The sequence below is a fragment of the Stegodyphus dumicola genome, chromosome 4 (assembly GCF_044657685.1).
Source record: "Stegodyphus dumicola isolate Sdum_Otavi_A_Nest chromosome 4, ASM4465768v1".
Taxonomy (NCBI): Eukaryota; Metazoa; Arthropoda; class Arachnida; order Araneae; family Eresidae; genus Stegodyphus; species Stegodyphus dumicola.
Window position 1 is genome coordinate 110,171,386 of NC_140771.1, and position 15,749 is coordinate 110,187,134.

A 15,749-nucleotide genomic window follows, 5' to 3' on the forward strand; every position below is an offset into this window, starting at 1 on the left:
CTTTGTGAATGTGAAAAGCCTCAAGAAAATCCAATTCAACAATCGAAGAAGCTTTTTGAATGATTTTTGCAGACCTAAAGTCAAAATTATGATTCAATTTCCAACAGTGGTTAGCTATCAAGGATTTGTTAATTTTGCCTTTTCGAACATAAGATTCATATTTATTAATACAAAACTTTAATGTTGTTTTAGTTTCACCAATGTATCTCTAACCACATTGACACAATATCCTATAAATTTCCCAAGAATTAAAGTTAGAAATGGAATCTTCAAGGGTCGAGCCAGGGATTTTATTGATAGGTGAGAAAATGACATGAAAATTTAACTTCTGAAACATGCATTTTTATTACTGATTGAGGGATAAAATGGAAGCATGACAAGATTATTAATGTTATTTCTAATAGCAGAATGTCTTCTTTGATGGTAAGCGGAAAATTTTCTAAAGGCTTTATCAATGACCATGAGAGAAAATCCTCTTTCTGTTAAACTGTTAATCACCAAAATTTTGATTTAATTATTATATCACTCAATATATATGTGTGTGTATGTCTAATGAAGATAATAATAATTAAATAATTGTATCAGTTATATACAATTTGTTTTATATGTATATAAAACAAAATTATAAGAAAAATATTACACTGATATTACACTGTTCTGGAAGAATTTTATATATATAGAGAGAGAGAGAGAAGGAGAGGATGATTTATTTTGTTGAAGATAACTTGATATTAGATGAGAACTTGATTAGGGAATGCACCAATACACTTTTGTTGCAGCAAAAAAAAAAAAAAAAAAAAAAACTGCTGCTTGGATTACTGGAATATATGGTGCAGTGGGTGGAATTTTGGATAGAAGCAAATCCAGCTTGATAGTTAATCATCATTTATTTTTGGATGGCGAATCTTAGCATGTATCTTCTTAATTGGTAGAATACTGGAGGTACTAAAAGCATTCCACATTTTTAGATATATAGTTATATCTTACATGAGGAAGAATAGCTTAACAGGTAAATAAAAGGCTGATCACATTTCCTCCCTGAAACTATGAAATTCTGATCTGGCTGAGAACCTTTCCTCTAACAAAATATTTACTGTCTTAAAAATTTGGTAATCCAATTGCTTATGCTACTTTATTATCTGTGTAGTAATATGAAGAGTAAATTATTCAATTTTTTTGTAAAAATTATTTATTTAATATTATTATTTTCAGTTAAATTTAATTTTGAGCACAAATATCAGCATCATGTAACTTTTTCCCTCCCTACAGAAAATGGTGTTGATATTGAATTGGCTAAATCCCAAGTTATTCCAACTGGAAAAGTAGTTGGAATTCTTGATAGACGTTGGAGAAATTATATTGCTACACTTCCTGAAGAAGAAGTAACTATTTCTTTGTGTAATCTTTATATGAGATTTTAATATACTTTTATGACATTTCTTAAATGATTTTTTTTAAGTAGCCTTCTGTTTATAAATAGAATCTTAAGACTCATACAATGTGGCTTTATAAAATTGGTGAGTAATTCTGTTTGTTATTTTCCTTTTGTCTTTAATTATTTTCTGTCATTTATTGATGGTAGCATATAAATTAATCAACTTTCATACTCTTAAATTATTGTCACAGACATTTAAATTGGGTGTTTAAACTATCTGAGAAGAAACATTTTCACTGAAGACTTTTCAAAGGACTACCTGCTCTATAACTTTGTGCTTTTTAAATTTAATTAGATCATACTTCATAGGATGTTCTATGGAAATGGGCCATGGCTATGGGAATGTGTTATGGAAATGGCTAGTGTCTTCAGAAAAGTATGGTAGAAGTAATTTTTATTTTGTGGTCTCTGATGATGTTTTAGTGTTAGTAATTTTTAGAATTATACTGTACACTTAATTTTTCTTATTGAAAAGCAGATTTTAATTTTTTCATATGCTTATATCTAGTAGGCTTTAATGTATACCAGCTGTTTCCATATAATGAATGAAAAAATCACTCATCAGCATATATATTACAGATTAAGAAAAAAAAAGTTAGCCTTTGGAAATGATATCAAAGGAAATGCATTTCTGTATATTTTTGAAAGGAGAAAACGACTATAGTAAAAAAAGCAAATTTTTATGATGAAATTTGTTAACATTCTTTGATTTGAAACTGGGCATTAAAACCATTAACAAAAAATTATTGTTTCTTCTCGTGTATTGCTTACTAGGTTAACTCTTTGCTATATTTTGCTGTGTGAGCTATTGCACTTATGCAAAATAATTTCTCTTTAAAACAAAGAGAATTTCTTGTCTCTCAAAATGTATTAAGAAAACTTCCATTCATAATATATAACATCTTTGCCATTCATTTATATCATTTATATATTTATAATTCTATTCATCAAATATTTTTAATTTTCTTCTATTATTATAGCTTGATGAAAAGGGGAAAATTTTACTTGAATTGGGCAGGTTTCATTAACTTATGTAGTTTAACAAATTTAATCATGTTGTATCATATTGTGTAGTGATTTCAGATATTTAAAATACTTTTATAGAAGATCTTCAGCATAATCTTTTATTTCACAGGAATCCAACTCATCATCACGGAAAAATGAAAGAATTTTAGTCATTCCTTATGATTATCGAATTCCAAAAATACGAATTGTTACTAAGCAAGCCGAAGGGATTCGTAATCACAGGTATTTATGTTCATTGGTCTAAAAAAAAAGTTATTGTTATTAAAACTAAAAGCATTTCATTTCAGAAAATTGTTATTATTTTCAAAACTCTTTAATGCAAGTGCTACATTTATTGTGTTCATAAGTTACACATTTACTTGAACTGTTTTCAAGCATAATTGCCATTTGAACTCAGGCTCCAATAATTTTGTGCATCTTTCAAATCAGATAATGGTGGTTCAGTGAGTTCACTAATTTTAACACTTTTACATTTTTAACAATATTTTAATTACTATATACAGAGCGTATTCTTAGGCCGCCGCCTTCGACATGAACAAACTTTATTCTCTTACAACTAAGCGAGCAACAGCGCCCTCTAGCCTTTTTCTTCAAATTACACAACACTCCCCACCTGAACTCGGTGGAGAGTTCATCTTTCAATAATATATTCTAGAATATTCAATTAATATTTCGACAATAAATTCTGGAGAAATGGTTAAATATAACAAACATGCACACATAATTATAAGCACATAATATTTTACAAAACATTAAATGATACCTATCAGCAAGGTCAGGAGAATCAAACCTAAAAATACAAAATACAAACATTAGTTAAGTTCCATATTATATAACAATTGTATAGGCCTTTTTAATGTACCAGTAGGTGTTTTAATTATGCAAGATCTTATTTTACCATCTCTGCCTGGCATTAATTCCAAAATCTTACCTATTGTCCAGAGATTTCTGGGATGTTTGTCGTCATGAATCAAGACAATATCGTTGATTTTAAACTGAGATGCGTTAGAGTGTGGAGGACAAATATTGGCAGATCTCAGATTAAAAAGATCTCCAACGCTTCCAAAAATGATTTAAAATATCTTGATAGTATTTATATCATTTACTAATTGACTTTCTTGATCCAATCAAATTATTTGATGTTATTTTATTAGCAGGCAGAGATAGCAATCGTCTACCAACCAGAAAATGAGAGGGTGTTAGTGGAGAAGGTTCATTGGGATCGGTCAACACGTAGGTAATTGGTCTACAATTAATCATTGCCTCAATTTCAATGAGCACTGTTTCAAGCTCTTTCACAGTAAGGGATGATCGACCAATAATTTTTCGCAAGCTGGATTTTATGGTTCGTACCATACGCTCCCAAAACCCTCCCCACCATGGACCCCTCTCAATAATGAATTTCCAATTTATGCCTCTAGCAGAAAATAATTCTTTCACAGATGAGTCACTCAATGTTTTAAAAATATGTTTTATTTCTTTATCAGCTCTTTTAAAAGTCTTGGCATTATCGGAGTACACGGTGGTACACAGTCCACGGCGATCTAAAAATCTTCGGAAAGCTAGCAAAAAACTTTCAGTGCTGAGATCAGTTACTATCTCTATATGTAAGGCACGAGTGACCGCACACGTTAACAACAGCATGTAAACTTTACCTTGCCTGTCTTTCGTAAAAAATGGCTGGCGAAGTCCAACCCGGTCACAGCAAATGGAGGCGACTCTTGGATTCTGTCTGGAGGAAGTGGAGCGATATCCTGTACCCCAGGACGAGCACTATATCGTTTGCATATCACACATTTGCTGATGATAGTCTTAACATGCTGTCTTCCCTTAATGATCCAATATTTGTCTCTGATCTGAGTTAGTGTCGAATTAACTCCAGCATGGAATACCCTTTCATGCGAGTCCATGATGATCAACTCTGTAAACTTGCATTTTGAGGGTAATAGAATAGGATGTTTTAAATTCTCGTGACAGTCTGCAAATTGAATGCGACCTTTCAACTGAAGAATTCCCTCCTCATCAAGCCTTGGATTAAGGGAGTAGATGGAAGAATCAAGAATTGATTTTTTATTTGATAACTTAATTATTTCTGCTTGATACGATTCTCGTTGCGTAATTTTTACCCAATAATGTTCAGCTGCTTTAATCTCAAAAGCACTTAAAAGTCCATTCCTTGTAGACCTTTTCCGAAGCCTCCCAATAAATCTAAATACATAGGCAGTAATTCAAAGTAATTTTCCTAAAGAACTGAATTTTTCTATATGCAAAATTGGGGATTTATTGTTAATTACAGGTGCAGTCAAAATAATAGTTTTTAACTCCAACGATTCTGAATTTGGTTTTAATTTCTTTTGTTTTGGAAAGTTTTCAGTAGGAAAATGTAACCAGTGTGGCCCATGCCACCACAGATCATTCTTAACTAGTGACTCAGCACTAATTCCTCGAGTTAGTAAATCGGAAGGATTTTGTTTTCCTTCGCAGTGTTTGTTGCATATACTCTGTATTTCTGTAACACGATTGGCGATAAATGGTTTCCAATTATTTGGCGAACCTTTAATCCAAGTAATGGCGATTTCGGAATCACTCCAAAAATAAACATCCTCAATTAAATCACCAAACAATTTTTTCAAATATTTATACATTCGAGCAGCCACGAGTGCTGCCATTAACTCTAAATGAGGAAGAGTGATTGCTCTTAAAGGTGCAACCCTGCATTTTGACATGATAAAGGAAGTTTTAATTTTAGAATCACTCGTACAATATCTGAAATATGCGATGGCCCCATATGCTTTAGGACTAGCGTCCGAAAATAGGTGAAGGCATATATTCATTGGATCATCATCAAAGAGATTTCGCTGTATCGATATTTCAGTTAAATCATTAAGTTCCTCCCGCCAAATGTTGAATTTGTTCTTAATCTTTGCAGGAAGGACCTCATCCCAGTCAGAACCGGAACACCAGATTTCTTGCATAATAATTTTCGCCCGAATAACAAAGAGTGCAATAAATCCAAATGGATCGTATATTTGGGCGATGCTTTGCAAAAGTTTCCTTTTTGTAGCAAAATCGTTTCCAGTAGAAAAGTCAATTAAATTTTTTTAATTTAACTTTATATTGTCCTCAATGGAATTCCAAATCATGCCTAAGAAATTCGATTCACTAGTTAATTTGTTGTCTGATTCCTTAATCCCATCTGAGACTCATAAATCGTTTAATGCTTTAGAATTAGTTCTTAATTTTCTGAAATTCATCCCAGCATCCTTAAATATGTTAACCGCATCTACAGATAACCGATATGCATCTTCAACCATTCCTGCTCCAAAATATAGGTCATCGACATAGACAGAAGAATTTAACATTTGAAAACTGTCCTGCATTTTATCTTTATATTTTCGAATGTGATATTTCAAAGTGGCAGCCAAAATGAAAGGAGATATAGTCAAACCGAAAGCTACACATTTGCATAATCTTAAAGGAGTCATTATTTTCATTAAACCAAAGAAATTTTAGAAATTTTCTATCACCTACAGCAATTCCTATCATCAAAACGGCTTTTTCAACGTCTCCACAAAACGCTATCTTAAACTTACGAGAATTTAACATAATGTCTAGTATATTTGGATTTAGATTAGGTCCCGATTCAAGGCAGTCATTTAACGAATTCGTGTCCTCTGTCCTTGAGCTAGCATCGTACACAATTCTTACCTTAGTAGTTTCACTAGGTCGTATTACTGCTCGGTGAGGCATAAAATATCCCAAATTTGTATCATTATTTGGACATTCCTCCACAATTCCTTCTAATATCTGGTTCTCAATTATATTTTTATATTCCTGAAAAATCTCTGGAGTTTTACTTAGTTTATTGTGAAGGTTTGCGAATCGTTTCTTAGCTACCTCAAAATTATTTCCTAGATTATTCGGACTCTATTTCCAGATTAAATTTGCCTCATATCTTCCGTTTTTAAACTGCAAATTTCTTTCAAACTGGTCTACTATTTCGCAGTCAATATCGGAATAATCATCAGAATCATTAATTCCCATATGTTCTAATTCCCCAAAACCTCTTAAATCTTTCAACACAACAGTGTTTGTCATTACCGCTAAATTTTCAGAACAATTTTTGTTTGTTTTATTTTTCTCGATTCCTGCGGCAACCCAACCAAACACAGAACTGACTGCGTACAAAACTTCAGATATTTTAATTCTTTCAGAATAAATTACATTCCAGAATTCATCCCCCCAATTAATATCTCAACATCTATGTTATTTTTTCTTGTGCAATCGGCGATCTGCAACCCCATATGCTCCATGAAGTCTGCAATTTGTTTACTAGGCACACTGATGGATGCCGAGGAAATAACATCCGAGATCAAACATTCAATTTTTATTTTATTATTTTGTTTCCAATTCTGAATTTCGATTTCAACGACCGGATAGGAATGATTCATTGCCTTCATTGCACCAAATAAATAAACACAAAGTCTTTCATAACGGATTGGAGTAAGTTTTAAATGGTTGGCCAATTTTTTCGTTATAAAGGATCTGTGACTGCCTTGATCAAGAATTAATCTAGTTAATTTTGATTTATACTTAGAACAAGCATGAACTGTACAAGTTTGTAATAATATTTCCTCGGCATTACAGTCATTATTATTATCACCTTGAGGATCAGAAGCAATCAATTTTAAGTTTTGAAATTTATTTCTTTCCTCAGAATTCAAAGTCAGAGATTCAGTTTCATTTTTGGAATAACCTTGTTCCGACTTTTTAGGGAACTTTTTACAAGGGATTTATTAGTACAAATCGATTCATTGTGATATATACCGCCACATTTATTACATTTAGTTTTATTTCTGCACTTTTTTGATGTATGGAATTTTTTAAAACAAGAATAGCAGCGGTTTTCGGATCTTAGTTTCTTTAATTTATCAGAAACATTCACTTCGCATTTAAATGACTCGTGCAAATTATCACAAAAGATGCATTTTCGGTTAACTGCAGTATGAAATGCAGCCGTGGGTGTATTTTTTACATATTTTCTAGTTTCATATTTTGATTGATCGACTCGCGGAGGCACAGGATTTTTCCTTTCGCTTAATACTAGATTTGAAACTTCCCTGCATTCTATTTCCGTTTTAATAAATTGTGTTAAATCCAAAACTTCAACTTTATCTTTCGATCCTCTTTGCCGATTAAATTCCAAAACTAAATCGTCCGGAATTATTTTTAATAATATTGGAATTAATAAATGTCCATATGAGCCAGAAGTTACTTCTAAAGTTTCCAAATTACGAATCGAAACTTCTAATTCGTCATATAATTTACGTAAAGCCTTTACGTTAGCAGAATTTTTAACAGCTTCTAAATTGAGAATTTTATTCATGAATGAATTAATGATCAGGTCTTTTCGACCATATCTGTCCTTTAGTAATGCTACACAACTATCATAATTACTTTCTGTTAACTCAAAGCCTGACACAACATTCGAAGCTTGTCCTGTTAATAATGTTTTTTAGTATACAAATTTTTGTATTTTTGAAAGCGTTTCGTTTTTATGTATCGAATTTTCGAAAATATTCCAAAATTCATTCCATTGTTTGGGGTCTTTCATAAATCTTTCATTTGGGTCTTCATTTCATTTTGGTCTTTCCAAGGTTCGTAGCGGTCCTTACAAGTGCTTATAAGTCCTTATATTTGCAAATAAAATATAAAGGCCCTTATAGGTGCTTACTTTTTCTTTAAATCCCTTATTTTTTTTATTTTTAGTGCTTTTTTTTTTTTTTTTTTTTTTTTTTTTTAATAAACGCGCATTTTTTTCCGTGCCAAAGCCGAAACTAAATAAAAACTTTTCTTCCTTATATGCAACGTCAGATGGTGAATCATACTCCCGGAAATTGCTTTTCCCCCTTTTCTCTGCATTAACGTAGCCTGTCAGTTCATATTCGTGTTTATTATGATCGTTATGCTTATATTATGAGCATATGAATGAATATTTATAATAATATAGTTGCAGTAACTGCTGAAGTATAGATAAACTTCCAAAAATGGGTGTGTTTTTACGCAAATTACCTTTCTAAGGAATAATATTCGGAATGGCTTAAATAAAAGGAAAGTAATCGAATAGTCAAAATAATTTTTTCCCCCCAATACATTATACAGTACGGAGGTTGGGAGTTTCTCCCCTTTCTCCGCAAAATCTCTAATATTGAAACTGCGGTCTTTTTTTTTTTTTTTTTTTTTTTTTTTTTTTTTTCTGTCACTGCCCAATCTGGATTGAATAGGACTAAAAGTTTTTGCGGTCCACCCAGCCTAAGCGAAGATTGATTCTATTCCGGCAATTTAACGCAGTCTGTTGAAAATTAGAATCAGAAACAGCCCAGATTAGTAAGTCTCTTTCTTTTCCTTTACTCAGTTCTTTATTCTCTCAATACTGGCTGCTGTTGATTCCGATTGCGTAATATCACATGTGGAAGAATTACGCCGCACGTATTGCGCAATAAAGTTTGCGGTATTTTTCAGAGATAATTAATTTTGATGTTCAGTCTGAGATTTGTTTATGAACACTTAAAAGAGTTTTACTATGCTTTCTAAGCAGAATATGTCTCAGTTCTGTTGGTCTATTTTTATATGATGCACATATCGAAATGTCAAAATCAGTTATTTAGCCGAGAAATCTAAAGAACGGCTACAATCTCCCCCACTCCTCTTTTTCCAGTTACTATCCCGAATATTCGGCAATTTCCGAATATGCGGGTTAGTTAAGCTTTTACTGTTAAAGGATGACTGCATAAAGCAATTTCCCGTCTTCTGATTTCAGAAATGTGCCTCTTTTTTACTTAATTTACTTTGCTTAGAATATATGTTAAGGGAAAACTGTTATGCAATGAAAATTTATAAAATGTTCAGAATTTTGATTTAAGTTAAATTATTTAAATATTAATATGAGTGGGAAAATAAATTGTATTTATTATTAGGTGCCGAATGAATACAATTAATATGGCTTATTATTATTTATTTTCTATATTTTGAACTGAAATTTCAATGCTCATTCTCTTAATAAATATTGCATTGCTCATATTTTAAATTACAAGTCTAACTTTTCTTTTAAGGTTATGCAGTTGTATATAATGTAATTAAACAGGTGCTTATTTTTTCCTTAAAATGTGCTTGAAAAGTGCTTATAGGTGCTTATTTTTTTAACTAAACTGTGGCTACGAACCCTGTCTTTCATTTGTCTTTCATTTAGTTCTTCCCAAAATTTATCAATCATTAATTTTGGTAATTTCAGCATACTACTCCCACTAGAACTGGAACTTACATGCAAAATTCCATAACCACTAGACTGGTTTAAATCAGAACTTTGGGGATTCCTCGCTGGCGGTACTGCGGTAACCGCACCTAGAAACTGCTTAATTTGACTACAAGCAATTATACATTTGCCATTGTATTCTTCGCTTATACTACAATCTTCTTCAATTAAGTTAACATCAATTAATTCTTGTATTTCATCATCAAGCGTTCTCAAATTATTTTTCTTTTCGGTTAATAATTCAAACTAATCTCGTAATTCTTTAATCGAATTTTCCTCCCCTTCAATTTTTAATTTATCTTTAATCACTTTAATTAACCTAGTAACAGACGATCTCAATGTGGAACGTTTACGTTTCAATCTATCTAACTTCTCTTCCATTTTCTTTAATTTAAATACACCCACGACAGCAATAATAAATACTTACTAATGTACTACAAATAATCACTAAATAATTAATTTAAGATTTCCTTTATTTGGAATTCCATTGTCCCTTAAATATGAAATATCCATTGAAATCGAAACACTTGGATCGAACACCTAAAATCTTCACAAAGCCTTAATTCCTTATGCCGATGCACCATCTAATAATTTTGTGCATCTTTCAAATCAGATAATGGTGGTTTAGTGAGTTCACTAATTTTAACACTTTTACATTTTTAACAATATTTTAATTACTATATACAGAGCGTATTCTTAGGCCACCGCCTTCGACATGAACAAACTTTATTCTCTTACAACTAAGCGAGCAACAGCGCCCTCTAACCTTTTTCTTCAAATTACACAACACAGGCATTTGTGATAACTTGGTGCCATTTTCTGTGTATCCTCGTTGGAGAAGGTTATTATCAGGTAACTCATAAACTCTTGAATACCATCTTTTACTCCTGATTAGTCTGAAATTGCTGTGACCACATCTACTCTTTTATTTTTGCAAGCAAATAATATGTATTTCCATATTGTAAACCACTTAGAATATGGAACCCAAGGCCTGTACATTGTTGACGTAGACAGTAATGAAGCCCTTGTTAATCGCTTTCTGTTAAGCAGTTTTTCCCAAATTTAAGGAATAACACCAAGGAATATAAATTTGAAGTGAAAATGTACATTAAAAAATTATGTTAGTTAATAAGTTTGATGTATAGTGAGGCAAAATAGTGAATTTCAGGCATTGCAAGTGTATAAATATTAGTCATACCTTTCAGAAAATTAACAAAATATCAACAGAAGTTTTTATTTGCTTTTATACTTGATAGTGTATAGTTGACTAATGCATTTTAAATAATTGTAGTTAATGTATGAAAACAAAATTAGTGAAATCATGTTTAACTATGTCCAAGTATACTATTTATCACCCACATATTGTAAGTTTATTTTTTGAAAATTAGAGCAAGCAGATAATCTTCATTTGCATCCATCTATTACTGCAAGCATGTGCATAAGATGTCATACATGCACTTCAATACGTCCTTATTAAAAAGCATTAATTGCTGCCTAGGCTCACAGTATCTGGGCTTAGGGCTCCAGATTTTAGAAAGCCTTCAAATCATTCTGTAACTTCTCATAATCGTGTTTTCCTCTTACAAAAGTAAGGAAAATGAGCTTAAGGACAAGAAAATTAGTCTGAAACCCTGTGCCTAGAGCCCCAAGCTGTGGTGAAACTTAATTTAATGCATCATGGAGCAAGAGATTTATGTAAAGTTAATTGACATGGAGGGTTTTTTTTCCCCCATGTTATCTTTCAGTAATTTAAATTTCTAAATAATAATAATCTTTTTTTTTTAATTACTCCTTAGTTTACTAAAAAATTTTGTTTTTTAATGTACATTTTAAATCACTACTTTACTGTGATGCAGAAATACACTAGCAGGAATAATTGATAGAAAAATATAAAAGGAATCTTTAAATTAATTCTGTTAAAGTCTAATGATAGGTGGGTAGTAGTTCAAGATCAGCATTATCTCATGCTCCAATGAAATTCAACTTCACTATGCAGAAATATGCAAAATTTTGTGCCATTCTTCAGCATGTGTGGAAAGGAATGCTTGGTACTTAAAAATTTCAAGGATTGTACAATTAATATGATGCAATTGTTGTATGAGAAAAATGGAACATATTGTTGAAAAAGTGTATGATAGATGATGAGAAGTAGTGGGCAGTTGGAAGAATGAAAGCCAGGCAGACACTGATACAAGTCTGTAGAGATCTTCAAGTAGGCAAAGCATCGTGTTAGAAATCTGGAAATAGTTTAAAATCATTTTTGATATATGCAGGCATCCAGGTCAAGATAAAAAATGTGTGATAATTGACTATTGGCATTATTTGGCAATGATTGCTTAAAAAAAAATATGCGCAATTGAAATCAGCTCAGATTGTAGGAGACTTCACTGCAGTTACAAGAATCCAACTATCCAAATATACCATATGAGTGACCAGCTACATAAAAGAGGGCTGTATGCAAAAAAATCAATGATTTGTGTCCCAATTGCAATGATACAGAGAGCACTGTGATTGGAGGAGGAGGAGAGCCAAGATTACCATAGGAACCAAGATCTTTTTACCAATAAGTCAGATTTTTGTGGAAAGTGATTCTAGATATGTTATGATCTGGAGGAAGCAAAATACACATAGTAAACCTGAAAATATCTATGAAAGGCATTGGTATGAAGGTGGTGGAATCATAGAATGAACAGGCATTATCCAAAATGGCCATACTGACTTATATATTTGTACCAGTGCAACTATAAAGATGAAGGGCTTGATCTTTATGTCAAGTATTTTAGAGATGCTATCAGTAATAACTTTCTTCTGATGGATGATAATTCTCATCCCCATCATGCTGTACTAGGGATAAATTTTCTTGAAGTCAAAGTGATACAGCAAATGGAGTGATCTCTTGAATACCATCTTTTACTCCTGATTAGTCTGAAATTGCTGTGACCACATCTACTCTTTTATTTTTGCAAGCAAATAATACAGTCAAAAGTCGTTAATTCGGACACCCATAATCCGGAATGATCTATAATCCGGACCTCAAAGCTACAAACTTTCTGCGCATGCGTCGCGTTCACGCATGCGCACAGGCGTTTACGAGAGCGCGTAAGACCCTTACGGCTGCGAATATGTTTGTGCGCATGCGCGTTTAAATTGTAACGGAGTTATACGCTAAGCTAAAGTTATCTAATTCAGTTAATGTTGCCGATTGCGTTGTTCCTTAATCTTCGAATTGGATCCGGCTTATTATTTTTTGCAGACTGTCAGAGCAATTTTATAAAAGTAAGCTTGAACGTTCGATTATGTCAAATAGAATTTCCGATATATATTTACTACAAAGCGAAAGTATGTTTTGAAATCCGAAATCTGTTTATCAATTTCACGCTGCTCTGCGGCAGAGGGGGGGGGCAGAAACGTCATTATTAGATTATGATAGATTAGAAAGATTATGTCAAATAGAATTTCCGATATATATTTACTAATATGTAATTTGTATCTACAAAGCGAAAGTATGTTTTGAGATCCGAAATCTGTTTATCAATTTCACACCGCGGATTGGGAGTTGATTTGTCAACACTATACTTATCTTCAGGGCAGATGTTTTTATTTTATTTGGTTTATAATTCCATACTAAGTGTAGTATTTCATTCTGTCTTTGATATGATTTAAATCAAGTTCCTCGTCATTATAATTCGCTTCCGATAGTGAAGAAAGTGACCCAGAGGTTATTGAAAACGAAAACATTTCGATTGACAAATTAGTCGGTATTCTCAACGCAGCAATTATAGGACTTGAACAGCGGAACTTTGTAACTAAACAAGAAATTATGTCTGTTTAATAGAATTAAAGAGAAAGTATTATCACATGAAACGAAGCAACTTACATTGAAGGAAATGTTTAATAAAGTAAACAAATAAATAATAAGCTTTTTTTTTTTTTTTTTTTTTTTTTTTTTTTTTTTTTTTTTTGTAAATTTTGATACCCTTTAGATCATAATTCTTCTTTATTTCATAAATTACGGTTTCATATTTTTAATTTTGTAATTTCTGCATGCCATCTTACCAGATTTAAACTGATGATCGATAATCCGGAATCGCCGAAGTCCCGACGAGTCCGGATTAACGACTTTTGACTGTATGTATTTCCATATTTTAAACCACTTAGAATATGGAACCCAAGGCCTCTACATTGTTGACATAGACAGTAATGAAGCCCTTGTTAATCGCTTTCTGTTAAGCAGTTTTTCCCGAATTTAAGGAATAACACCAAGGAATATAAATTTGAAGTGAAAATGTACATTAAAAAATTATGTTAGTTAATAAGTTTGATGTATAGTGAGGCAAAATAGTGAATTTCAGGCATTGCAAGTATATAAATATTAGTCATACCTTTCAGAAAATTAACAAAATATCAACAGAAGTTTTTATTTGCTTTTATACTTGATAGTGTATAGTTGACTAATGCATTTTAAATAATTGTAGTTAATGTATGAAAACAAAATTAGTGAAATCATGTTTAACTATGTCCAAGTATACTATTTATCACCTACATATTGTAGGTTTATTTTTTGAAAATTAGAGCAAGCAGATAATCTTCATTTGCATCCATCTATTACTGCAAGCATGTGCATAAGATGTCATACATGCACTTCAATACGTCCTTATTAAAAAGCATTAATTGCTGCCTAGGCTCACAGTATCTGGGCTTAGGGCTCCAGATTTTAGGAAACCTTCAAATCATTCTGTAACTTCTCATAATCGTGTTTACCTCTTACAAAAGTAAGGAAAATGAGCTTGAGGACAAGAAAATGAGCCTGAAACCCTGTGCCTATAGCCCCAAGCTGTGGTGAAACTTAATTTGATGCATTATGGAGCAAGAGATTTATTCTCAGGATCTAAATCCATTAAAATATGTATGGTATACACTAAAATGCCGACTTGCATCATTGCAGCCCTTACTTAGCATTCTCCGGAAGCTACATGGCATTATTCATCATGAATATACTTTGTTACCACAAGAATTCCTCGACAACCTAATATGCAACATGGAAAATCAGTGTAAAACTTCTATTTCATCCTTGGGTGAACACATGCCTTGTTCACGGAGGATGTTTACTCATTTTTAGAATGATTTTGGGATGTTTAAATAATTTTTAAAACATAAAGAGTACTTTATTAAATGTTCAGTCTGAGAACCTTCCATCTGGACTGTAAGTCTGTGTCTTGATTTCCATGATAAAAGGCTTTTTCATAAAATTTCCAGGGATCATTCCTCTTTCACTACTTTCCAGAGTCCAACCAGACTTGTTGCTTTGTCTGGATAAGGTATAATATTCTCTTTAAAAATCACTGGAAAAAATAAATGTATTTTTTTCTAAAAATATTGGACTCCAAACTTTCTATTGATAATATGTTGAGTTGATTTCAATGTTTTTTCCACTCTTCATATTTTTAATTTCCCATTGTAAGGAATCTTGCCATAATCATAAACCCCTTACAGAAACTTTTGCATTGACAGAACCAGGTTTGTATGTTTTTTTTTTTTTTTTCCCTCTCTCTCTTAATTTTCAGTAATAAATAGATCGTTTCTTGTTGTAATCATTTATGTGAACCCATGCTTCATCAATGTTCACAACGTATTTCCATTTATCTGCTGCTAAATAGTTTTGTTTTGATACAGGGTTCTACAAGTTGTTCTGCGTTGAGCCATTCCCCTTGGGGGTTGACTCAGGAGAATTCCTGGCTAGGATCTGTACTTAGACAGTCTCAACCACGAGGGTATAAAATCAGTCTTCACAGGCTGTGCCTGAGTTTACTCGGGACAGTGTATGGCTCGGCAGGGACTGTACTGGCACTGTCTCGTCAGCCCCTGGGCTGTGGGTCAAAACATTGTAGATAAATAAGTTGTCAGGACGGCGCTTAATTTCGATTGGTAAATCAACCTTAGGAGGGAAGTTTTCTCGTCGCAATAGTTGTGTTGAGC

The 15,749-nt window shown here is 32.3% G+C and overlaps 1 protein-coding gene across 2 annotated transcripts in view; it reads left to right on the forward strand.

The window, feature by feature from the left end:
- Positions 1-15,749, forward strand: part of LOC118188817 (DIS3-like exonuclease 1) — a 218,659-nt gene that overhangs the window by 112,592 nt on the left and 90,318 nt on the right. For both annotated transcript variants that reach the window (XM_085815332.1, XM_085815331.1), the window contains exons 8-9: positions 1,270-1,382; positions 2,571-2,683. In XM_085815332.1, coding sequence (XP_085671458.1) covers positions 1,270-1,382; positions 2,571-2,683 — 226 coding nt within the window. The remainder of the gene's footprint in view (positions 1-1,269; positions 1,383-2,570; positions 2,684-15,749) is intronic.